Raw genomic sequence first — 26282 nt, 5'->3', positions numbered from 1 at the left:
GATTGTAGCAGTTGAGGAGGCACACCTTTTTAATTTTGACCAACAGAATTCCAAAACCCACTAGCTGACCACTCCATCGTTGACAAAGCCAAAGCCCCTATTTACCAGTTCCACTTCTTCCTCTTTGATCTGCAAGACCCAGCTGTCGATTCCTCGAGAAAGTTTCAGTTTCTTTTTCCTTACAAAACCCAGAATGCACGATTTCTGCTTCACGATCCCTTATGGCCTGATTCTCATTGGTGGAGGTGTATTTGGCTATTTCAAGAAAGGGAGCACGGCTTCACTGGCTGGGGGTGTAGGTACTGGTTTAGTGCTTGTCTTGGCTGGATACTTGAGCCTCAAAGCCTTTGAGAAGAGAAAGAACTCTCATTTCGCTTTGATTGTTGAGACAGGTGAGTTTAGGCTTTAGGGTTGTTTTGGATCTTTGATAGACGATTTGTCTCATCTCTAGAAGTGGAATTGCTTTCATTTCTTCTTTTTATTTCATATAATACTTGGGTTTTCCCTACTTCTTTGGCTGGCGTTGGATTTTGAAAGTAATTTGGGCCGTCTGTCGGTTCTGATTTGCTTTGGTATGTAGCCAGGGTATGACCCTTGGCAGAAATTGTTGGTGAATTTGGCTTCAATATGTCTATATGTGTGTTTTTCCTGTGTATACAGGAATAAGAATTGGAGATAATGTGGTGATGTGTAGATGCTTTACAATTTATGGTTCCCAAAATCAGCAAGAATAAGATGATATCATGAAATATATAAATGATTAGATTTCTGAATCTATTTGTAGAAATATAGAAAAAAAGGGTTTATAATTGGTTTATTTTAATTTAGAAAAAAGGGTTTCTTTTAGTTTATGAAATCTTTTGATATTTGTAATTGTCCTTTCTTGTATGAGCAATGATGGGCGCACAACATAATTGCAGAAGCTGCAAATAAGTTTCTAAATTACTCATTTTTGGTACAAATAAATGATATGTTCTCTATCAGAAAGGGAAAGTTGGTATAATGGTTGATCCTGATGCTGGTGATTGCTATTTGTTGCATCCCTTTGGATGATCCAATTTTAGTTGCTGAGAACTTGTAATTTGTCATGTCGGCAGATCTGAGGAATAAAAAATTGGGAAAAAAGGGTGTTAGTTTGTCAAAGAACATGGTCAGTGATTCTTGACATAAGCAGGATTGCTTTAATGGAAGCAGTAATGCTTTTTTGGTTCATTATTCATGTTGTGCTCAATGTATTTATTCCCTCAGATTTAGCATTTCTCCTTTTGATATTATTGATGGATTTTCCTTATGAACAGTTTGTGCAGTCACACTCACATATGTCATGGGGCAGCGTTATTATCAAACCTCTAAGATCATGCCTGCTGGTATGGTTGCTGGGATCAGGTTAGATGAGGAAAATTATATATTTTTGTATTTCAGTTGTTAGACTTGTATGCTATCCCATACTTGTTATCTTTGAGCAAAGCTGTCAAATATTGTTAGGAAAATGTAAAAAAACCTCCGAATAGCGAGACCAAAACCTGTTGCCTATGCACTGCATGCATATGCTTTTAGTTAATTTTGCCTTGTTAGTTGCTACGCTTCATTCCTCTATCTTTTGATGGCAATAGCAGTTGCATGATATCTAGCTTTTTGTTTTTATATATGGTTATTTCTTTAAAAGCAGCTTTTAGTTGGACAGTTTTCTGACTGTGGAATCTCATTTCATGCATCAGAAAAAAAAAAATCATTTAGAGGTTTTATGGGTTGATTGTTTCTGTTATGCAAGTAGATTAGGATAGAGTGGCTTTACTAAATATCCTCTCTTGCCATTGCACTGGTCAGGCTCATCATTTTTGGGTGATTTTGATCATGTGGGAACTGGGAAGGATGTGTCAAACTGCATGATTTTGATCTTTCGGAATAATGGAGAGATGGAGATGATCGTAAAATGCATCAATATGCTTGGAAAGAGTTTTGATGCATATATGTAGTTTCAATTGAAACTGTTTGTGCAAGGTTTATGTCAGTACTTACATAGTTTCAAACCTGATTTTTAAGGGATAATGGTGGTTGTCTTTACCCTTTAGTGCCCCTTTGAACCATGCAAGAAATGTGGTCATTTTTCTGTAATATGTTATTTCTTTGGATCGTCTCTTCTCTGTTAAATAGAACTAGAGTAAGAATGCTATATCTGTGAGTTGTTAGTTGCATCATCACAACTAAGGTCTCCAATGAAAGTTGCTTTAAGAAAGTGCAGTAATAAGTCAACAGAGTAGTCTTTCATAGGTTAGAGAATGCTTCTGCTCAGTGTGGGTGATAGGCTGATAGCCTAGTTGGTGAATCTGTCTATGGTCAAACCGTATAGACTCAAGAGGTCATGAGTTCGATTCCTACTGGGAGCAATACCCTCGTGGCCACGCGCTGAGCTTTGACTCAACTTATCCTTGTTAGGTGGGAAATATCTGTGGGCACAGGTGGTCAAGTCTAGGCTTTTAACTTCTTTTTTTTTCTTGCAGTGTTCTCATGACGGGGTTTTATCTGTACAAGATTGCAACTGGTGGTAACCATTTTCCGACCAAGACTGAATGAAGGCGGTGAGGATTTTTCATGATTCTAATTTCAACAGACATGTTTGGATCAAAGAAGCTCAGAGGAGTGTATACAAAGAATTTAGTTGCTTGGATGGGGCTGTATTGATATGTACTGTACTTGTTGAGTGAGTGGTCTAATTGTCTAAGTAAGTGAATGAGACCTGGTTTGTTTGGACGAAAATCTTGTATTATTCTGAGTTGTTCTGATTTAGTTTTATTTTCTAAATTCCAACCCACATAGTAATTCTATAGAAATCTTAAATTCCACGGACAATATTAATTATTACACTATTTATGATTATTTTCTCTTCTCGACTACTTTTAAGTTTTAATAACCAATTCAAATGTTTTTTTTTTAAAAAAAGGGGAAAAAATCAGAGCAGCCCGTGAATGGTAACCCCAATTTTTTCTAGGAAAAGTAATTATAATTATTTCAGGAATGGGAATTCCGATTTACCTTATGAATCGTAGACGGATCAAAGTCAGTATATATACCAGCATTCTCTCTGTGCAACCGTAGCAGCTTTCCTTTGTTGTTTCTTCATCCATCTTACTTATCATTGTTTTTTGGTCACGAAAATTGATAGAGATGGCTTATATTCCAAACTTTACGAGAATCAATACTGGAGTGTTTGATTCTACCGATGGTAGGTTGAAGATGGTTTCTGGGGTCTGTTATCTGCCAAGAAACTGTAATCTGCCAAAATCTAGTGAACAAGATGCCTACTTTGTTTGCGATGAGGAGGGAGCAATCGGCGTGGCAGATGGTGCAGATCATGCCGGAGATTATGCTAGAGAACTCATGACTAGATCTGTTTACGCAGTTCAAGATGAGTTCCAAACCAAAGGAGGAGTTGTTAATCTTCGAAAAGCCTTGAACAAGGCCTTCTCAAACACTAAGTCCAAAGGATCATCCACTGTTTGCATGGTAACTCTCCAGGGGAGTCACATACATGGCATCAATGTCGGAAACAGCGGATTTGAAATTTTCAGAGATAGTAAGTTTCAGTGCAGGTCTGCAATACAAAGGCGAGGCGTCGATGATACATTCCGCTTAGGGAACTCATCAATGTGTGATAAACCAAATTGCGCTCAACAGATGAGGGTTACTGTGAAGGATGGGGATGTTGTGGTGGTAGGAACCGACGGCCTGTTTGATAATGTTGCTTCAAAGGAAATCGAAGATATTCTGGAGAAAGAACCAACAAAAGACAACAGTCCTGAGCACTTAGCGAGGAAAATTGCGGAGCTTGCCTTACACAATTCGATGGACAAGTCTATTCTGACACCGTTCGCTGAGGCTTGTCAAGAAGCTGGCTATAACTACGTGGGAGGGAAGGTCGATGATATCACTGTTATTGTTGGACTCATCCAAAAGGCAGATTGAGGAGGACTTTTGGATGGATTAGTAGTGACAGTTCTTTAGTTATATGTTAAGTCAATATATGTCAGTTTACTCGGTCATAAATTAGCAAGACTAGTTGTTAATGTTTATTGCTTAGTTTCCAATGGATATGTAAAGTAGACTAGTTAGCAAAGATGCCATGCCTCACTTCTTACATGTTAACTTGCTTGCGTTTGTTTTGTACCCATATCCGATTACGATATGGGGGTTCCATAATTCGTTTAGAATTGGAGAGTCTATTCACCAACTGTTGCTATTGGAAAGTTGCCATAAAAAAGTTTCCAATGATCAGTTAATATTAAGTTTCAATCGAGTATGGGAAGAAGCATGAGATCAACTATGGCAGTTCTGAATAATGTTAATTGACTAATTCCATGATGGAAGCATATTTAGTAATAGGAAAGAACAAAGACAAAAAACCTTCAGGATGTAATTCAATGTTGAGAATCCACCATTCATCCATGGATAATGCTTTTGTTGATGCTCAAGGGATTGGAATATTCTTCAAATGTCACTATCCATGCCTACGGGATTGAAACTTCGTGTGCGCGGATTTGAAATATGATGGCTTGAGTTTAGATCAATATCGATGTTTGAAGGAAAAGACAAACTTGTATGTTGTCGTTCTAATAACCAAAAATGTTAATGTTGTTATTCAATCGGGTTGGGCCTGATCATCTAACCGGGTCTAGATCCTTATCGGGTATTACATTATATATTGAATTTCAGTTCACAAAATTAAAAAAAGAAAAGTCTCCTTATCCTATTCAAAAGTCACCACCTATTTCAGCCACATCTATGTAGTAATCAAAAACCCAATTCAACGGCTTATATGATAGCCGTCTAACACCAACCAAAGGCGATCCATTCTATGGTCCACCTGAAGCCAAGAAGTCTAGCCACAACCAAGTGTGCTTGAAACTTCCTATTCTCACAAAAGTCCTTTGGAAAGCGAAAACCATTTTGGTGATAATTTAGTTGGTAAGTTTTACTGGGTCAAACCATATGGACTCGGGAAGGTTCCAAGTTCGATTTTCACTAGAATCAATACTCTTGTTACCATGTGCTAGGTTTTCACCCAACTTACCTTGTCGTTAAATATGGAACTTCTGTGTAAGCAGGCCGGACGACAGTTTAGGGTCAAACGATAAATTTATATGGTGTGGTTCTCGATTAAAAAGAAAAAGAGTCTTAAAAAGCCAAGCTGTTCAACACATTCAATGTGTGGCTCAACTTTGAACACCACTAGACTCTTTTGGCCTCTCCACAACCACTATTACTTCACATCTTCCAATTTCTTATATGTTTCCTCTTCAACACTAAACTGCTTTTGATTCTCTTCTTCTTAAGGCATTCTTCTATAATGTCTATTTTACCTCATCACAAGTACCCATCAAACCCCCTCAACCATGTCCGCTCCTGCCAGTTCCACACTCGCGTGGTATGTTTGGCTACGACCACCAAGCCCCGGCCCAATCCCGAGCGACTAATGGTCGAACCACGGTCAGTAACACCACCTCCATTAGTCACACCCACCAGGCCTCCTTTGCTCGATGACCCTAGCTTGCAATCAACATGGTCTCACCGAGCTTGGGTGGCAAGTGGGTGCACCACAGTGTTAATTTCCCTAGCCAAGTCCATATGGGTTGCAGCCGATTCGCAAATCTGGTTCGAGCCCATATTGGCAGGCCTGGTTGGGTACATTTTGGCTGATCTTGGTTCAGGGGTATATCACTGGGGCATTGACAATTATGGCGATGAATCAACTCCCATTTTTGGTCCTCAAATTGAAGCATTCCAAGGCCATCATAAGTGGCCATGGACAATCACTAGGCGTCAGTTTGCCAACAACTTACATGCCTTGGCTCGAGCCGTGACGTTCTCTGTATTACCTCTAGACATTGCTTGTAATGACCCTGTGATTCATGGGTTCGTTGGGGTTTGCTCAGGTTGTATAATGTTCAGCCAACAATTTCATTCATGGGCTCATGGTACGAAGAGCAAGCTCCCTCCATTAGTGGTGGCGTTGCAGGATCTTGGCGTGCTGGTGTCGCGATCGGAGCACGCGATGCATCACCGGCAGCCTTATAACAACAATTACTGCATAGTGAGTGGGGTTTGGAATGAGTTTTTGGATGAGAAGAAGGTGTTTGAGGTGTTGGAGATGGTGCTGTTTTTCAAGCTTGGTGTGAGACCCAGGTCATGGAGTGAGCCTGGATCAGAGTGGACAGAAGAAACAGAGGCCCAATCTCAATTTGGATAGGAGAGTGATGTTACTTTGGTTTGGTAATATTTCATCTGTTTTCTAGCTACAATGTTTCAATGTGCCTGCAGGTTTGTGTATAGAATTCTTGGCACACCAAAATGTTCTACTTCAAGGTAGTATTTCATGATTTTAACCTACAAATACGCATACTTTGGTTTGGTAATTTTCTTCATATCTCGCATACTTTGGTTTGGTAATTTTCTTCATATTCAGGTAAGGTAAGGGGAGGGTTAGATTTCGAATTACTTTTCCCCATACGACTGTACGCATTATTTTTCCCATAAAAATACCCATCCCCAACCTTTTAATTAACAGGGCATACCCGTCTGATTAATTGGGGCGGATCATATGAGTGGCCACTATAGACATATATTTTTGACATTCATACATATTACCCTATATTTTTCAGTCCAGTAGTGCTAGGTAGCTCATGAGAGTTCAAGTCTCTTAAACCAAATTTTAAAACGTTTTAACTCTCAAAATACATGTTAAATTTTAAAAAATAAATTACATATTCGAAATCAGAGCATAAAACTCTTTTTAACAAGATCCATTGTCGATGAGTTTTATTGGGTGGATCTTAATTCCATTGTTTTTTTCATTGGAATTTCAAAAACAATGGATTTATAATTAAAACAATGAATTATAGAATGTGCTTTAAAAACAATGGAATCATATTAAAACAATAAATTTTGGACAATGAATTATGGGATAAAAGAGTGAAATAAAGCTACTCCATTGATTAAATCAATGAAATAAACATATTGGACTCTCATGGACTACTAAACTGATGGACTACATGTCATTTTTCTTTTTCAGTCATATTCAAAATATATCGTAAACACTATTCACTCTTCACAAAACTTTTTAAATATGTAACCATTTAATTTTTAATTTTTTAAATATGTAAAAAAATTTATTTAACATTTTAAATATGTAATATTTTTTTAGTGTTGAACATATCCCTAAATTCTTTGCAATTGAAATGTGGAACAATTAAATAATTTTTTTAAAAAATAGAGTAGAAGCCCTAATAATCCATTCCACGAAAACAAAAGTTACACCTAACACTATGTTAATAATTTAAAAAATTACAAACACAAACCTAAGAAAATAGGCATCCGGACCCAAAAAGGATCCGGGGGAGATCCAATGTTCAAAAACACTGGACCCAACCGGTGAACATTGCTGACCATCAAATTGATCTGATGGCTGCAAAAAAACCCTTTTTTTAAAAAAAAAAATTCTCAGCTCATATTTTACAATTAAAAATCTTTCTTTCTTTATCTTCTCTCTCAATCTCTCTCTTCCGCTCCCTCACTTTTATCTTCTTCCTCAATTCTAGATCTTTCCTTCCCCAGAAGCTGTTCTCCGACCTCACCCTCCTTGACGGCGAGGGGAATCTTTGAATCAAGACGAAGAAGCTCGAGAAGGCTTGACTGGGAGGCCTACTCTAGTGTCTGGAATCCTTAATCAAAGTCGAGTTTGTTCTGTACGTCTTTTGGCTCATCTGGCCAATCCGGGTGCTCAAGCTCAGTTTGTTTGTCTGTTGAAGCTCGCGCGTTCTATGGCTGGATTTACAAAGTATCAGTCAAACCCATAGGTTTTTGTCCTTCCTGGTTTCACAGTCTTCACAAGTGGTGCTCCTGGGTAGAGTATTTGCGCAAACACGTACATATATGTCTCATTCATAGGAAAATAATTAATACAGCCAGGATTAATGACTATTACATGCAATGACATAAGTATTTTACCATACCACTTAATTTTTTAACTTAGAAAAAGCACACACATTTTCCACTTGGTACAATATTATTTACCAGTACTACTTCAATTTTGTGATTTTGACCAGATAATTGTCTGTATGCAGTGGCATTGGAAAGAACCTCACTTTGCACTCTGGATTAATTCGCTCCAACCTGCATTAACATCACATTTAGAAATACATACATATATATATATATATACAGAAATTCTCCTATGTGGACCAAAAGTGTGGACCAAGTTTGTGGACTTGTTTTTCAACCATAGATGTGGTGGCTCTCATAATAAATGTGTGGCCCCCACTTATGTTGTGGTTTATTACAACCATTGGATTTTGGTCCACAAACTTGGTCCACATAGGAGAATTCCTGTATATATATATATATATATATATATGTATATGTATATGTATATTAAATATGTCAATAGAAGTGATGAATTTACTTGTAGTGAAGGAGGACACAATGAAGGATAATGAGGAGTTCAAGCTTGGCTAAGTCATTTCCGGGGCAAATCCTACTCCCAAGTCCAAATGGTGTATAAGCTCCAGCTTTGATATTCATATTCTATTGGCAAAACAAGCAAAAAATAAATGTCATTTCAAGGTATGAATATATACTTTACAAAAAAATATTATTCTACTTACATCCCATCTTGAAGGATCAAATGTTTTAGGGTTTGTAAAGATTTCGGGATCCAAATGGACGCCTCGAAAATTTATCAAAACTCTCCATCCTTTGGGGATATTGTATCCTAAACAAGAAATAAATAAAATTATTTAAGTTAAATATATTTATTAATTAAACTAGTAAATTATTTATTAATGGGATATATAGAGAGAGAGGAATGACTAACCATTAATCTTCACATCGGCCTTTGCATCACGAAATGCTCCGATTCCAACATTAGTCATGCGAAGTGCTTCTTGAATTACCTTAACAAAAATGATAGATGCAATTTATTATAATTTTAAGATTTAGGGAACATTATATTAATTTAGACTAAAGATATTTACCTTAGCTGTGTAACCCATTTGTTTAATCTCCGTCATAGTCAATCCCTCTTGTGTAGATGACCTGCTCGATATGATATTGTCTTGTTCCTCCTAAAACGTAAAGATATAATATGATTAAATCATGTAGCTATATATAAAGTTTAGGGTTAATACCATTTTTGCACACCGAAAGATAGTCGGTGTTTTTAATTTGCACATCGTTGTTTTAAATATTTCAATTTGGTCATCTAATGATAAAATTATTTTAACTTGGTCTCTCGAACATATTTTCTCACTTTGGGGCAGTCAAACTGCACATGTGGCACGTTGACTGCCCAGATTTTGATGGCCACATGTACAGTTTGACTGCCTCAAAGTGAGAAAATCTACCTTTGAAACAATTTTATTATTGGGTGATCAAATTGAAACATTTTAAACAACGGTGTGCAAATTGAAACACTGACTATTTTTCGATGTGTAAAAGTGGTATTAACCCAAATCGAAAATCACTTGAAAAAAAAATTATAAAAATAGAAAATAAAAACAGAAAACAAACTAAAAGGACAAGTTAATTACCTTAACTTTTTGTAAGATTTGGGGATTATCACTAAGGTATGTCAATAACCATATTGTAGCAATTGCCGTCGCTTCATGACCACCAGCCAACATTGAACCTAATAAATCAATGATGGTCTCATTGTCCAATTTCTCACCATCTTCATTTTCAACCTCCAAAAACAAATCTAACATGCTTTTCTTGCTCTTGGAGTAGTCATTACTTTTGTTCCTCATTTTCCTTTCTTCAATGCTACCATTAACAAGGCTCACCATCTTTTCACGTGCCTATAGTTTGATATAGTTGTTAACATATCAAAACAACTATAATATACATATACATATAGACACAAATGCTCGGGTGCGGACGTTCGTAATTTAGAACCTTACAAATTATTTTTTGATCATTATGAAAAGTGAAATAACAAGTGGGTCCACTAGTTTGAACCCCACTTGTTCAAAAATTAATAGAGTGTATAACTTATACGTCCGCACCTGAGCACTACTCTATGTAAATACGTATAGATTGGGTTATATATAAAACACTTACCTTCAAAGACTTATAGTATGGAAAGCCAGGGAGATTGATAGGCAAGCAAAAGACTCCTTTAAGTTGTTCACCAAACAACTTTCTCAATGGGTCAAGAGATGAATAACCTTGGGGTCCAAAGAAAATGTATGCTATGATCTTGAATGCTGTGACCTTTAATTCATTGACTAACTCAATAGGTTTGTTCATGCTTGCCAATTCATCCAATGAAGCCATCACCACATCCTCAATCAGTTCAACATACATCGACAGTGCCTCGTGCCCGTTGATCGGATCGGTTGTTAGCTTGCGCAGACGCTTGTGTTCGACTCCTTTCAGTACGGCTAACGATCTCTTCCCTACGATTTTCTCCGAACTCAGATAGCCAAGCTTGAAGTTTCTGTCATCCGTTAAAGACTGCCTTGGATAATTCTGGCAGAGAAACGATGATCAATGGTTTCCCAAACAAGTGCGTCTTGTACATACCCGTTCTTCCATACCTATACGTACCAAATAAAAAAACATGTTAGAGTATGTACAAACGATATGAAACGTCGCAACCCAACAAGTTAATGTGTTCAATTAAGATTGTTGAGAGAAAGAGAGAGACGTTTTAACCAAGTTGTCGAGGAAGGATTCTGGGTTAGGAGATTGAAAAGCACTTGAGAAAGATCTCATGTTGCCAATGACAGGCCAACCCATATCTCCTGGAGGCAAATTCTTCTTCCCCAAACAATAATACAACTCATTTGCTCTCTTTAGGAACAAAAACACAAACACATAACCACTCACTGCACTTGCAAGAACCAATCCTATGACGTTGGTCAATTCCATTTTCAATCTCTTTCTCTCTCTCTTCCTTGTAAACAATGTGTATCACTGGCAAGACTGCATTATAGTAGTACAATTATATATGATATGTATGATGATATGATGTTTTGTCCATACTCCATACTAGACAAGTGCACGTAAGGGCCTACTACTTGGGCTGAGGTTGATAAGTTTGACAAAGTAGTAGAACGTGAATGTTTTGTTAAGTGTACAATTTAGGCATTTAGCACATCAATGTTGACATTAGTATATATCATGGGTTTTATGCGCATATATACACTTGACAATAAAATATCTTATGTAACTGGAACAACGGGTCGTTAGTTGTAACGGTGAATTTGATTGTGATAACTCTTAGGGCAAGCGGGAGGTCACGAGTTCAAGTCTCATGAATGTTTCTATTATTACAATTTACGATATGAGTCCCTTGCTCAGCCTAACGTGTGCGAACGCCATCACCCCCCGCTTACCCAAGTCTCAACTCTCAACTGGTTCATGAGAGTTGCAGAGTCTTCCATATGATCAATAGTTTATTAGTCAGTTGTCAGTTGGGTGAGTTCCATATCATTAAAAAAAAATCTCATAAATCTAACAGTTGAAAAAGGAGTATTGATGTTGCATGTGTAACGGGCCGAGCTGAAAACCCAACCCAGCCCGTTGGAATAAAGTGGGCTGGGCCTAGCTTGGACGGTTGACCTTTGTCAACGGGCCTTTGGCCCGTTTTACACCTCTAGGCCCGCGCATTAGCAAGTGTATTGTCTTAAGATGCAGGTCCACCTTTGTTCTTTCTGGCTTGAAAGCGCCAAAAACAAAAGTGCGCAAAAAACGTTTCGTTTCGTTTTTGCAGTGCCAGCAATGGCTGCACTGTCTCCTAAATAGGTAAAATTTTTGGAAGTTTATTTAATTAACCCTAATGAGAGATGCAGAGCGCCTGATCGCCTCACCATTTCTAGCCATCCCAGGAGAAAAACCCATCATGTCTCGTCTCTTTTGAACCCATAAACTTGCTGCTTCTTTTGCTATCAAATACTTCTTCAGGTATTCTTTTTTCTTTTCATTTCTGCTTTAAAATAATTTCTTATCGCTTTTGAATCCATAAAGTTGTTGCTTTCCCTGTGATTTTCAGCTATCTCATTCGTCTTCGGGTATTCTCTCTCTTTATTTCTGATTTACAGTGATTTCTTCGTTTTTGATGATCTGGGATTAATCTTACTCGTTGAATCTATTTGAATAAATCGATCTAGGGTACGATCTTTGATGATTGAACATAGAAATAGATTCGAGAAACCCATCAATTGAAAATGGCACCAAAGATTCAATTTTGAGTAGACAGTAGATTGTATCGTGTATGATCGGTTAAAGGACTGCATGTGAATGGAATTTTCTTAGGTTTTTAGTGAATTTGGATATATGGATATGAGATTGTGATCGTTTTTAAATGTGCATTAATATTTTCGAAAAGTTGAATATATGCATGAAAAAACTAGGCTTGAATTTTCTTGTTCGGCAGTTTTTTTGGAAAATCTTATCAAAATTTGATTGAAGTTTCTGCACCAACTATATTGCATGCTTCCTTCAATGATCCATTTTATAATTCTGTTATTGTTCTGTGGGAATTTGCACTCTATCTTGGTGATTCGTTGATAGAGGAAATTAACTTAGTTATAGTTAAAACACTCTATTTCGATATACTCACCCGAGTTAATGCATGTTATTATGTGATGATACGTAATTATCTATATTGCTGAAACTTTTCCGGAAACCATTTAATTGCATTCATGCCTTCTTACTTTGAATTTGTGTATCGTAGTTGAAGAATCTTTCATGGTTCATGTGCTCTTCATTTTGTTTTAGTGGTAGCACATTGTAAATAAAGTTTTCCCCTGAGAAATCATCTTGTCCAAATAATAAATTTTGAATTTCGTTGGTTGAATTTATTTTCTCATATGACGATTGAATAGAGAAAGAAGTTTGAGAAAACAATCAATTGTAATCATTTATGAAGCTATTTGTAGTGGACAAGTGGTCAAGGAACCATTTATGTTGATGATTTTTAAAGTTTCATATATGCATGAAAAAACTATGCTTGAAATTTTTATTTAGGGAAATTGTTTGTGAAGTGTTTTCATGATTTGTTTGAAGTTGGTTGAGCTACCGAATCGCCTGCTTCCTTAAATGATTCATTTATGTGATTTGTCGTTTTAGTTACTTAACCTAATCGAGTTACGACGCTATATTTTCATACACTCACCTGAGCTGATGCTTGCATTTTTTAAAGTTATATGCAATTATCTATATTACTGAAACTTTTTCAAACAACAATGTATTTGCATTCATGTTTTCTCACTTTGCATTTAAATGTGTTATCGCTCGAGATCATTGAAGATTACTTTGCTATTCATTTTCATTTAGTGGTAGCTTCATGATGACCGCGTAGGAACTTATGGTTTTTCCTTAAATAGACAACATTTAAATAGGACTGCTTTCCCCGTTTGGCTTCTATTTGACATATTACCGGTTAGTGCCAAGGATAAGTCAGAATTCCCTGGAAAGTTCTTGTTTTACATTGTCTCTTTGCTTGAAACAGAAGATATGGATGTTAAAGGGATGATTCCTTTTCCAAAGAAATTTTTAAGATGTAGTTTATATAACTTCTGAATTTCTTAAAAAATTTTATGATGTAGTTTAATACTGCCATTTTAGCAGAATATGAATCTCATTTGTAAGCAGCCTAGCATGAAAAAACAGAAGATTATTGGAGAATTGGAAGAAGACAGAATCAGCCAATTGCCAGATAGCCTTCTTCATTGCATTCTGTCTTTACTTCCAACTAAAGAGGCCGTAGCAACCTCCGTATTGTCGAAAAGGTGGACGGACCTTTGGACATCAGTTACCAACTTAGACTTCTTATGCCCTGACCACTACATTACTAAAGTCAATGGCAGGCTCGTCTACGTAACGGCAAATGAGCAAAACCATAGATCCCTCCACTTCGTGGAGAGGGTCCTTCTTCTCCATTCTGCTAATATCAGAAAGTTTCGTCTCCAGTCTTCGAATCATCTTACCAGTTCCCGTGTCATTTCTTGGATCTCTGCTGCCGTTAGACGTCGGGTTCAAGAGCTTCATCTAGCAACCCATATGGAGTCAGTACTGATTTTACCCCGCTGTCTTTGTACCAGCGAAATATTAACCGTGCTAAAAGTTGAGCGCATGCACTGTCTTATTCAATTTCCTTCAATCATTTTCTTCTCAAGCCTCAAGACTTTATATCTTACTCATGTTGAGTTTGTGGATGATATTTCCCTAAATAGACTATTTTCTGGTCTTCCAATTCTTGAAGAGTTGAAATTACATAGATGCAAATGGGGCAACATACGGAATGTTACCATCTCTATCCCAAGTCTAAGGAGCTTGACTTTTTATGTTGCCTGTAACAAAAGCTCATTCGAATGTGAGATCAAGGTTTATGCAGCAAATCTTGTATACCTAAATTGCTCAAGTGATCTGTCGATTAATCTGCTCCTAAATAACTTGTCTTCATTAGTCGATGCATATATTGACATGAAAACCTTGTGGAATCATCCCAAAGCGACACAATTTGCAGCAAATATTATCAATGGGCTCCGCTGCGCTAAAACCTTAAAAATATCGGAAGGAACTCTTGAGGTATCATCTATTCCCTTTTTTTTTTTTTTTATGTTGCTTTAATAAAGAAATTTGACATGCAGTGAATTTTCTTCCTTTGTTATTTCCTTGTTTGAATTTCTCCTGCTTGTCTTCATGCGATTGAATGACTAATGGAGTATTAATGATTTTTTTACTTATTTTCAAGGGTCTCTATCGTATCTATGGGAATTTGGAAGAGACTGTTAATGTTTTTCCAACATTTAGCTATTTGACATCCTTGGAGGTGAATACGATGGTGACCAACCGCATAAGCAGAGTATTGATGGGGATTTTTCGAGGTTCGCCTGTACTTGAATCGATTGTTATCGATGAGGTAACTTTCTAGGCCACTAAGATTTAGCCTGTTGTATTGTAAGCTAGTTGCGGACATGTATTTATTGTTGTCATACAGGTATATAAAGGAACGTGGATGACCAATCCTCAACCTCATGGTTTGAAGTTTTGCCTCAAAACTTGTTGCCTTCTGGAGTTTCGTGGACGTCCGGCAGAAATGCGTTTCGTCAAGTTTTTGCTGAAGGTTGCTACAGTGTTGGAGACTATAAAGATATATTGCTCTGAGGGTTTAACAAAAGACGAGAAGAAGCAAGAGGAGGTTACCAAAGAATTAGGAAGGGTACCCAAACGCTCCAGTAGATGTGGAATTCAACTGTTGAAGTATACCGATCGCGAGATAAAGAGGAAATATTGATGACATATCTATGAACTTTTTGTTTAATTTTCGCCTTAAAGAACCCGAACTTCTTTATCTAGACTCTTTCCAATCAAAAAGGAAAGTTACATTTGTTTTTCAGATTTGGATGCTGACGTTGATGTTGGCTTGTGCCTTAATGCATGCTTCGATTTCTTCATAATCTGAATCATGCAATGATGTTTTCTTTGAACTGTGTTGTGTGATGCTTGGGTTGGCGCGGTATTATTGAATTTCATTATCCTCATCTTGATTGTTTGTGGAAATTATTTCTGTTCTCAAATGAGAGAATATAATTTTCTTGTTGGGTTGCTCTGTTTGTTTGGATACAGTTAGGTTGGTTTACGGGTAACACTTGCCAGGTAACTCTGGGGATTTTTTTTTTCCCAGTTTTTCATTGTAGATAGATATTTTTATAACTAGTTTTGATTGTGAAGGCAAGTTTATGGGAAACAAGGATTGCATAGGACACAGATGCTAACATTTCACAGCCTATTTCAGAAAACCGGCTTTTCGTCGGAAAAACTTGCAGGTCAAGGCAACCATGTTATCGCCAAAGATTGATTACTTGGTTACTGACATTCTTCACTCAGTGAGAAGATTGGCAAATGTTGATATTATTGACATTGTTTTGAGACCGAAAATGATTTCTAGGCTCTATTTATACTCGTTCATGAATTCAAGCTTGAATTGTGTGACAGGTGCTCGATTCGTTTGCAACCCTAGGTAGTTCAAGAACATAAAAAATCTATGATCCCAAGCATATGAGATAGTTACATAAACAAACATGATAGCCTAGTTGGTGAATATTTCTTTGGGGTTAAATCGTATTGATTTGAGAGGTTTTAGGGTTCAATTTTCATTAGAGCAATACCCTTGTGGCCACGCGTGAGACTTTGACTCAATTTACCATATCATTAGGTGGTAAACTTATGTGTGAGTGGATCTGACAGACCGAATTTAGGTCCATATTGAATGTCAAAGGGCGAACTTGTATTATATCGTTATCGGTTTAAAAAAAGAGTTACATATACAAATAATAATGTTTGATCAAACTGACATATTTTAAGAGATTGTTCACTTGTTTATCATCAGAGATTGGTCTAGGCTTGGAGGCTCAAGAATTGTATATTCTCATTGGGCCAATCGGCCCATAAACGCATTAGTTCAGTGAGTCACAACAACAATATATGTACAGCTCGGAGGCACCAAGAGAGTTAAATCTTGAACGGAAGTACTACATGTCTATAATTTATGCATCCATAATATGCCCATAACTAGGTGACGTGGGAAAATGTGTGGGATCATTTTGTATTAAATCTTTTTAATTTAGGTGGCATGCTAAATTGGCATGCCACCTTGATTATAGACAATTATGGATATATATCATTTTGGAAACTTGAAAGGACGTGTTTATGAAATGGAGGCACCTCTTCACTTGTTGTTCATATATGGTAACAATCTTCTTTATAATCTACCAACCCTACAGAGAAAACCCTAAGCATTTGATAATCTTATCCAGCCTTTCAAGCCGTCACAAAAAAACCCTCCTTTTGTTTTATCAATTGAAGCCATAAAGTTCCAATCTTTTCTTCAGTTTGGCTCCCAACTACCCATATTTAGGTACGATTTCTCTTCATTTTTCTTATATGTGTATTTGGTCATCTAGTGTGTGTTGATTTGTTTTGGCTGAGTTGATTTCTTTTATCGGATAATTGAAGATGGAGATGATTTGAAGATACCCATGAATCAATCGTTAATGAAATTAAAGTTACAATTTTGATTTGGAACTAGATTGTGTTCTACATACAAATCATGGCATGTGAATCTAGTTTTGTTTGATTATCAATTGAAATGTGTATGTGAGTTTGGTTCTATAATCATATGTGAAGGCTTGATTGATTACAAGTTCCTTGCTGTTCATGAGTGTGAAGTTATGTACTGTGATTGTGAATATTTGCATTCATGCATCAAAAAGTAGGCTGGACATTTTAGGGTTTGATCGTATTGTGAAAAAAATGCAATCACTTGATTGAAGTTGTTGTCTAAACAAATGCGGATATCTTTTTTCAATCTACTTGATAGGAAATGGTAGGTCTGGTACTTGTATTGTATTCTCATTTCTCTCCTTTTGACCGTCTTGTACTTATGCTTGGATTTGTGAATTTATCAATAGCTTATAAAAAGAACTTCCTATCTTCCAGTAAAAGATTCATTTTTTGTTTTTTGATTGTTTTAAATTTCCAACGATATGTTTGAAGTGATATTTTATGGTTAAGCATTTGCATTCATGCATAAAAAGAGTAGGCTTGACATTAGTTTGATTTAATTTTTTTCCTAAAGATCATTGTATTGTCGTATGCTTTTACTTATTTACATAAATATCTACGTTACTTCAAACACCGTATATTTACAATCATGGCTTTCTGCTTTTTAAATGTTTTTCTTTAAAACACCACTTATGATACTGTTGCTAGAAATTTTCTTACGTGGTTGTGGCTTATGAACCCTGTTGCTTCTGATATTGAAATAGCTTACTAAGCCTTCAAGACAATCTCAAAATGGAACATATTCGTTGTGTTTTAGTGTGGATAGATTGGGAAGTTTCCATTGACTCCAGTCCTCCACTTAATCTAAGGGAGGAACATTGTGATATTCATTCGAAATAAATATATTTATGTATCTAGGTTTTATTGTGGAATGGATTTGGATACAAATCAAGGTCATAAATATTTTTCATTACTCATCTTCATGCATGAAAACCTATATAGAATTTTTTTTTCAGGTTTAGTAGGGAATAAAAAGCATTGTAGCTTTCACTATTTTGCTTAGTGATAAAATTATTTTATCGGACAGTCATTAGTCCTTTCTAAAGTTTATTTAGAATTACTTGCCAACATTTTGCTTCGGCACATTCTTCTTTATGTCCTTCAAACCAAAGATTAATCATTTGGTCTATTTGTGTCGTATTTGTTATGCATCTGTTTGTTTACGTTATTGGAATAATCTGTTATCAATGGCATGTAGAATGAAGGATCATCGTTGTTGCTGCAACTTCATAATTTTTTTTGCTTCCGCGTCTCTTTGCGAATTGATCATGCACTTGGTTTTATATCATTTAATGCACAAACTTATTGTGCTTCCTTTTTCAGTATAGAATGGATGCCAGAAGCGTGTTGCCTTTTATTAAACGGCAGAAGACTATTGTAGGACAAAAAGAAAGTGAGGATGTAGATAGAATCAGCCAATTTCCCGATTGTCTTCTGCATCATATCCTTTCTTTTCTGCCAACTGATGAAGCTGTTAGAACAAGCGTATTATCAAAAAGATGGGAGAACCTTTGGATGTCGGTTTCTAGCTTAAACTTTCAGTGCATTGGTTCTTCCGAAAGGGAAGATAAGGTGATGAACAATAGGTTTAGTAATTTCATTGAAAGAGTACTTCTTTTACATTCTTCAAATATCAGTAGCTTTAGGCTTGTAAGTAAACATACTCTTGATATTACCCGTGTCTATTCGTGGATCTCTGCTGCTGTTAGACGTCAAGTTCAAGAACTTGACCTTGAATTCCGTGACCAATCATTACTTTTATTGCCCAGCTGTCTCTTTACCTCTAAAACGCTAGCAGTACTAAGAGTAATGATGCAGGGTGATATAATATTACCTTCTGCCATTTGCTTACCGAGTCTCAAGATTTTAATTCTGTGGAATGTTAAATTTTCAGACGAACTTTCCATCAATAGGTTATTTGCTGGTCTTCCAGTCCTTGAAACATTGAGATTAGGCATCAATAGTGACTGGCAAAGATTAGGTAATGTCACTATCTCTCTCCCAACTCTAGAGAGCTTGGGTTTAAATATTATTCCAATGACTAGAATGAGAGATGATTGTAACGTCAAGGTCAGTGCGAAAAATCTGAGAGACTTCAATTGTGCTAGTGATCTGGGAGTTGATTTTTTTCTAGACAACGTGCATCTATTAGCCGAGGCATGTATAGAAATCGTCAAACCGAAGGAGTCGCATTCAAGAGCTGCACAACATGCTGCTAATCTTTTCAGAGGTATTTGTTTTGTCAAATCCTTAAAAGTTATCGGAAAAACCCTTGAGGTATCATCTCTACCTCCTCTCTTGAATTTAAAATATAATTTTTTTTAATATGCAATAGTGCACAACTCCTGGAGTATTACTTTTTGTTATTAACATTACATTTTTCTTCTATGTTCCAAGTGTCTCCATCGTCGCAATTTCTCAGAAAATGTCAATATTTTCCCCACATTTGGTGGTTTGACCACTTTGATGATATATACAAAGGTGACTGGCACTGGAAGTGAAGTATTGCAAGACATTTTTGATAATGCTCCTATTCTTGAATCTATTGTTGTAAGAGAGGTACGTTTCTTGACCAATAAGGGCTAGATTTTTGTTTTCAGAGGCTAGTCACGGAGACTTGTATCTTCTTTTCTTATAGGTTTGTGGCGGCAAGTGGAATGCAAAGCCCGTTCCTGATTGCTTCAAGTCTTGCCTGAAAACATGTAACCTGCTGATCTTCGAAGGACGTCCAGCGGAGGTACTTTTTGTGAAACTTTTGTTGAAGAATGGCGATGTGTTGGAGAGGATAAAGTTGTGTTGTTCCAAGGATTTATGCAGTCATCCAGAGAAGCTAGGGGACATTGTGAATCAACTTGGAATGGTTCACAAAGGCTCGGAGAGATGTGTGATAGAATTTGTTGAAGATCATGAACGAATGTCATCGCGTCACGCCAAGATTTAGAATTTGAATTTCTCTCTCTTCAAGTTGTTTGTTGTTTTATTGTGATGGTAAACCCTACCTACATGAATATTTAGCCCTTTCTAAACTTATGGAATTACCTGGCAACATTCTTCATTGCATTCTTCCCTTCCATCATATTGGCATTTGTTCAAAGAGAATGGATGTCATTTTTGCAAACTAATCAAGCATTCTTTGTTCAAAGAGAATGGATGTCATTTCTGCATTGCCTAGCATGAAACAAAAAAAAGACTATTGGAGGTCCAAAAATGGGTGATGATAAATATAGAATCAGTCAGTTGTCAGATAGTTATAATTCGAACAATAGCTTTACTAATTTTGTGGAAAAAGTTCTTCTTTTTCACTCTTCAATTATTAATAGGTTCTGTCTTGGCTATAATAATAGTCTCGACGGGTCCCGTGTTAATTCTTGGATCTCTGCAGCTTTTTGACACAGGGTTCAAGAGCGTCGTCTATCCATATCCCATCCCCTGTCAGTACTTTGGTTACCCCGCAATCTATGTACCTCCAAAATGTTGACAGAAATGAAAATAGCTGCAGACTGTGAATTAACATTACCTCCAATTATCTGCTTATCAAACCTCAAGAGGATACATCTTATTCATGTTACTTTTTTCGATGATCTTTCTGTCCCATGTTACCATTTGTCTTCTAAATCTAAGGACTCCTTGAATCAGAGGACGATTGCAAGATTAAGATTAATGCAGAAAATCTCATATATTTCTTGAATGTGCAAGTGATCTATCAGCTGATTTGCATCGAGATAACATGCCTTTATTAGCAAATGCATCTATTGGCCTTGCACTTATCGTTATTAAGGAGGTAAATCCCCAGTCCACCAAGGTGTAGCCTTTTTGTTTTGCAGATGATCATAGTAACATAGATTTGTATCTTGTTGTCACAGGTATATGGTGGAACATGGAATAGAAAGCATGCCTCACCCACCGTGTTTCGAGTTTACCCCGAAAACATATTGCCTGCTGAATTTTGATGGACGTCCGGCGGACACTCTTCTTGTAAAATTTTTGCTGAAGAATGCCAAGGTGTTGGAGAGAAATAGAATGACAGTCTCTTGCTCAAAGTATTGATGCAGTCAACCGAAGAAGCTAGATGACGTTATGAATCTACTGTTAACAGTACCCAGAGGCTCTGAGAATTGTGTGATTGACTTTATAAAGAAAAGTTACAATATTAAGAAAAGTTACAAATGAACTTTCCTGGGTTTTCGCCCACATTTACAGAACTTTGATGTCCGCAAGGGAAACTACATTCCCTTTTAAGTTGTTCAAATTTTTTTTCATGTTTTTGAGCTGCTGGTAGATCCATCTACTTGGATGGTCTTTGGTATAACAAAAACGTTGTTCATTTTCAAGCTGTTAAGCTGTTATACAATGACCAAATACAGTCTTCACTCTTCAGTTACTTGGGGTCCAAAGGCCAGGCCCCAAACAAATCAATACCAGGCTGCCTCACGCAGACACGTATGAAGGCTCTGTAATTTTGCACTTTTCTTCATTTCACGCAGTCTGAATTGAAACTCTTGGCTCGTCGGGTGATCTAAGGCTTGGTGCCTTTACAACTCTTTCTTCGCGCCTTCATTTCGATAAGACACTAAAGAGTATAAGACTTTATTTGATAAGACACTAAGAGTATAAGACTTGATTTGAATGTGTTTTCTTATTCTAGTGATGATCATCGGTTTGGGATGGTTCACAACAAGGCCTCCGATGGTTACCATTCATATTCCTCCCATACCTCTGAACTTCTTCAAGAGAATGCCTACAAGACTAGATAGCATTAATTTCCAACCAAAATTTAAGGCATTAGGCACTTACTTACCTGAGCTTTGAATGTGTAATTAATTTGTGGTGATTGGCGTGGCTTCTCTACTCGAGCTTTCTGCTGTAAAATGGTATAGAGAGGAAAAAGGCAGAAACCCAACTCATTGAGCAAGTCCAGTTATCACAGGTCAAAGTCAAACTCACTAGGCTTAAAAAAATGTCTTGTTAAATATAAAGGTTGGGGTTTACCCATATATACCACTCAATTAAGATTTACCCAACCGATGTGGGATATATGATGTAATGCAATAGAACTAATAGTATGGATTCTATTCATGAGCGGTCGATGACAATGTATGAGTAGTTGAGAATAGAGATGAATGGTTTGCAATTGAAATTTTAACAATGCACCAACCGCATATGAATTAGCACCGTCTTATTTGTTCTCATGTACCACAGCAACATATGGCATGTTGTGATTACTCTGATGTTGTGAGGGACGTAATAAAGAAATGGGATTGTAGTTGGTCATTTAAAACTGTTTTCACACTTTCCATACTAACATCCAAACAATGCCTTAGGGTCTCAAGCACTTGAAGGCGCCAAAAGAAGTAAAACGGCGCGTTTTGCTCCTCCTATCAAAAATTTCTAACCCTAACTATGAATTCAAAGCGTTCGATCCTACCCCAATTTTCAGTTGTGCTATCAAAAACCCATGTTCCCTTTGAAGCTATAAAGTTACAAACTTTTCTCTGTTTCTCAGCCATCTGACGATTCTTCAGGTATCCTGGTTTTCTTATTTCTAATGCGTATAAATTGCTTTGCTTTTGGCGATTTGGTGTTTCTGTCAGCGGATAGTAGGTTTTCTTTTTTTTATTGAATTTGGATTTGTTTGGTTGAACTGGTCTTCTCCTTCGATTGTTTGAAATAGAGAGAAATTGAGCTAATCCATCAATCACTAATGACATTTAAGTCCCATTTTTGAATAATCACTGCGTTGCAGTGTATTGATGCACGAAAAGGCAAGTAAATCGAATTCCCTTTTTTATTTTTTTACTGAAATGAATATATTGTGTCACACTTTGATCATGGGTGATGGTGATCTTGGCGTCTTGTTTGCATTGTTTAATTAATTACTGATCAGTGAGAAATGTTGTACAATATGTTGAACTATATATAAGCATAAGAAAAGTAGGTCGGCATTCGTGGTTTTGGCCATTCATCGAAAAAAAATGGGGTCATAATGATGGAAGTTGTTGCACTTACCCAGTTGGCTTCCTTAATGACCCTTTTTTGGGTTTTCTGCCATATAAAAATTTTCCTTTAAACGAAGTTTTTCTATTTTGCACCATAATTTGGGAATTCTTTGTTTGAGTTGCTTATAGTATTCTAGCATAAGGGCTAATATTTTCTCATATTGCACAAGGTGATGTGCATATATGTATCGATCAAATGTAGAATGAAGATATATGTGGAATTTCTCCAAAACTATATATTTGCAATTGAATTCTCACTTTTAAAACGAGTTATAAGAAAACCATTCAAGATATTGTACAATTTTCTACTATCCGTGACTCCGCATGGGGTGTAATGTTTACTCCTGACTATGAGTGACTCTTGATTTCAAGGCATTGTATTTACTGTTCTTTCTGTGTAATTGTACATTCTCTTGTTTACATTATGGAGTTCTTCTGTAATTTGAGTAATTATTCTATGGGGAATCTGATTGTATAGAATAGATGATGTATACTGTAATACCTCGATTTTGCCAAGCATTTTCTGATTAATAAGCTCTTATGATAGTCTAACAATGGAAGGCATTCATTCTAACTTGCTATGCTGTAGATATACTGGGTGGTTGCCTAAGGCTACATATAATTGAGGGGGGAAGCATATCTACCTTGTAATTTTTTGTTGCACGGTGCTCTTTAATAAAACATTTTGCTTTCAAACAAAATTGAGGGGGAAGCCTTTCAAATTAGTTCGAAGAAATATATTTATAATTGTATTTTGGAGTTGACATTTTCTGCATAGGTCAATATCATAAATTTTTATTATTAGACCATTAACTTATCTTCATGTCTCATGACAGCTTTTATATATGCCTTCCACTAGTTAACCTTGAACCTTGTGGATAAAACCTTTAAGGGACAAATGAGCAGCCAACGCAGAGTTTAATTTGGAATTACCTGACAACATTCTTCATTGCATTCTCCCCTTCCATCATACTTAACTTATGGCGTTAGTCGTTTGGTCTAAACTTGTCCTGCTTTTGCTTTAGCTATCTTGAGAATTATTATGCATTTATGTATCTTAGGATTGTTAAATTATCTAGTATGTCTGGCATGTAGGAGGAAGGAACTATAAAAAAATAAAACCTATGTCTAGAACTTCAGATTTTTTTACTTCAGTGTTTCTGTTGAAACTTATGCTTTAATTTAACTTTTATTCTGCAAACTAATCTTGCATTCTTTGTTCAAAGGGAATGGACGTCATTTCTGCATTGCCTAGCATGAAACAACAAAAGACTATTGAAGGTCCAAAAGTGAGTGATGATAAAGATAGAATCAGCCAGTTGCCAGATAGTCTTCTCCATCACATCCTTTCTTTCCTTCCAACTAAAGATGCTGTGATGACATGCGTATTATCTACAAGATGGCAAGACCTTTGGATGTCAGTTACCAACCTAGATTTCAAGTGCTATGGTTACTACAAAAAGGAAGATAAGTCGAACAATAGCTTTACTAATTTTGTGGAAAGAGTTCTTCTTTTTCACTCTTCTAATATTATTAGGTTCTGTCTTGACTATGGTGATAGTCTTGACGCTTCCCGTGTTAATTCTTGGATCTCTGCAGCTGTTAGACGTCGGGTTCAAGAGTTTCGTCTATCCATCCATACCCAGTCAGTACTTTGGTTGCCCCGCAATCTATGTACCTCCAAAATGTTGACAGAATTGAAAATAAGTGCATCATGTGAATTAAAATTACCTTCAATTATTTGCTTATCAAACCTCAAGAGGTTACATCTTCTTCATGTTACTTTTTTAGATGATCTTTCCGTCCATAGACTATTTTCTGGTCTTCCTGTTCTTGAAGATTTGAGATTATGTTCATGCAGATGGAGTAAGATAAACCATGTTACCATATCTCTTCCGAATCTAAGGAGCTTAGCTCTAAGTGTTTTTTCAATCTTTAAATCAGAGGATGATTGCAAGATCAAGATTAATGCAGAAAATCTCATATTTCTTGACTGTGCAAGTGATCTAACAGCTGATTTGCACCTAGATAACATGCCTTTATTAGCCAATTCAACTATTGGCCTTGAACTTATGGGAGGGAATTCGAAATCTGCACACCATGCTGTGAATCTTTTTGGCGGGCTTTCTTTTGTCAAATCATTAGTAATTTCTAAAGGAACCCTTGAGGTATTATCTCTTCCTCTTTATGCTGCTCTCTGTAGAAAACTTAACATGCTGTGCATCTTTTTTTCCCCTTATTTTGTTTTTCATTTGTTGGGATTTCATTATATTTGCCCAATGCCCTATCAATTGCGCAACTTCTGGAGTTTTGACAATGCATCCTGCTTTCCTGTTTAAGTGTCTCTACTATCGCAATTCTGTGGAGAACCTCAATCTTTTCCCAACATTTGTCAATTTGTCAACTTTGGAGGTGAATTCAAAAGTGATGAGCCACGCAAGTGGACCTTTGATGGGCATTATCCGCAATGCACCAATTCTTGAATCCATCATTATTAAGGAGGTAAATACCTATTCAACCAAGGTGTAGCCTTTATTGTTTTCAGATGTTAGTGACATGGATTTGTCCCTTGTTGTCACAGGTATATGGTGGAACATGGAATAGAAAGCCTTACCCACCGTGTCTCGAGTTTACCCTGAAAACATGTTGCCTGTTGGATTTTGATGGACGTCCGGCAGATACTCTTTTTGTGAAATTTTTGCTGAAGACTGCCAAGGTGTTGGAGAGAATGACTCTCTATTGCTCAAAGTATTTATGCAGTCAACCGAAGAAGCTAGACCACATTATGAAGCTACTGAAAACAGTACCCAGAGGCTCAAGGAATTGTGTGATTGACTTTATAAAGAAAAGTTACTAATGAACTTTAACGGGTTTTTCGGCCACATTTACAGAACTTGAACTTGATGTCCTCAAGGGAAACTACGTTCCCTTTTAAGTTGTTTAAATTTTTTCATGTTTTTGAGCTGCTGGTAGATCCGTCTACTTGGATGGTCTTTGGTATAGCAACAAAGTTGTTCATTTTGAAGCTGTTAAGCTGTTATACAATAACCCAAATACAGTCTTCACTCTTGAGTTACTTGGGGTCCAAAGGCCAGGCCCCAAACAAATCAATACCAGGCTGCCTCACGCAGATGCGCATGAAGGCTCTGTAATTTTGCACTT

General features: G+C 36.7%; 6 protein-coding genes and 1 pseudogene across 9 annotated transcripts; 6 read left to right on the top strand and 1 right to left on the bottom strand.

The window, feature by feature from the left end:
* Positions 1-27: 27 nt before the first annotated feature.
* Positions 28-2808, top strand: LOC119988074 (protein FATTY ACID EXPORT 6-like). 2 transcript variants are annotated; one of them, XM_038832981.1, is made up of 4 exons: positions 28-392; positions 1098-1150; positions 1299-1386; positions 2502-2555. In XM_038832981.1, exons 1-4 carry the CDS (start codon positions 194-196, stop codon positions 2510-2512), a joined length of 351 nt encoding a protein of 116 aa, XP_038688909.1. In that variant the 5' UTR covers positions 28-193; the 3' UTR covers positions 2513-2555. The 2 variants fall into 2 exon arrangements, with proteins under 2 accessions (XP_038688909.1, XP_038688908.1); XM_038832980.1 differs by lacking the exon at positions 1098-1150 and having other exon boundaries at positions 51-392; positions 2502-2808.
* Positions 2809-2952: 144 nt separating this feature from the next.
* Positions 2953-4224, top strand: LOC119988073 (probable protein phosphatase 2C 80). Its single transcript, XM_038832979.1, has one exon. It carries the CDS (start codon positions 3166-3168, stop codon positions 3961-3963), a length of 798 nt encoding a protein of 265 aa, XP_038688907.1. The 5' UTR covers positions 2953-3165; the 3' UTR covers positions 3964-4224.
* Positions 4225-5258: 1034 nt separating this feature from the next.
* On the top strand, positions 5259-6403 carry LOC119990057 (fatty acid desaturase 4, chloroplastic). The gene has a single exon (XM_038835875.1). It carries the CDS (start codon positions 5345-5347, stop codon positions 6242-6244), a length of 900 nt encoding a protein of 299 aa, XP_038691803.1. The 5' UTR covers positions 5259-5344; the 3' UTR covers positions 6245-6403.
* Positions 6404-7269: 866 nt separating this feature from the next.
* Positions 7270-10969, bottom strand: LOC119988718 (beta-amyrin 11-oxidase-like). Its single transcript, XM_038833867.1, has 8 exons — positions 10700-10969; positions 10111-10589; positions 9582-9848; positions 9027-9116; positions 8867-8945; positions 8658-8764; positions 8456-8577; positions 7270-8166 (listed from the first exon to the last, which is right to left on the bottom strand). The coding sequence occupies exons 2-8, from the start codon at positions 10354-10356 to the stop codon at positions 8073-8075; spliced, it is 1005 nt and encodes a 334-aa protein (XP_038689795.1). The 5' UTR covers positions 10357-10589; positions 10700-10969; the 3' UTR covers positions 7270-8072.
* Positions 10970-11729: 760 nt separating this feature from the next.
* LOC119988480 (F-box/LRR-repeat protein At4g14103-like) lies at positions 11730-15458 on the top strand. 2 transcript variants are annotated; one of them, XM_038833534.1, is made up of 4 exons: positions 11730-11958; positions 13627-14586; positions 14753-14920; positions 14999-15458. In XM_038833534.1, the coding sequence occupies exons 2-4, from the start codon at positions 13630-13632 to the stop codon at positions 15293-15295; spliced, it is 1422 nt and encodes a 473-aa protein (XP_038689462.1). In that variant the 5' UTR covers positions 11730-11958; positions 13627-13629; the 3' UTR covers positions 15296-15458. The 2 variants fall into 2 exon arrangements, with proteins under 2 accessions (XP_038689462.1, XP_038689463.1); XM_038833535.1 differs by having other exon boundaries at positions 13624-14586.
* A 2995-nt stretch (positions 15459-18453) lies between these two features.
* On the top strand, positions 18454-20065 carry LOC119987756 (annotated as a pseudogene).
* A 2429-nt stretch (positions 20066-22494) lies between these two features.
* Positions 22495-26153, top strand: LOC119987678 (F-box/LRR-repeat protein At4g14103-like). 2 transcript variants are annotated; one of them, XM_038832601.1, is made up of 5 exons: positions 22495-22646; positions 24347-24882; positions 24982-25288; positions 25461-25622; positions 25702-26153. In XM_038832601.1, exons 2-5 carry the CDS (start codon positions 24350-24352, stop codon positions 25975-25977), a joined length of 1278 nt encoding a protein of 425 aa, XP_038688529.1. In that variant the 5' UTR covers positions 22495-22646; positions 24347-24349; the 3' UTR covers positions 25978-26153. The 2 variants fall into 2 exon arrangements, with proteins under 2 accessions (XP_038688529.1, XP_038688528.1); XM_038832600.1 differs by having other exon boundaries at positions 22496-22646; positions 24347-25288.
* The last annotated feature ends 129 nt before the right edge of the window (positions 26154-26282 follow it).

The sequence above is a fragment of the Tripterygium wilfordii genome, chromosome 21 (assembly GCF_013401445.1).
Source record: "Tripterygium wilfordii isolate XIE 37 chromosome 21, ASM1340144v1, whole genome shotgun sequence".
NCBI lineage: Eukaryota > Viridiplantae > Streptophyta > Magnoliopsida > Celastrales > Celastraceae > Tripterygium > Tripterygium wilfordii.
The sequence above is the reverse complement of the archived record's forward strand: the minus strand, read 5'-3'. Positions and strand labels throughout refer to the sequence as shown.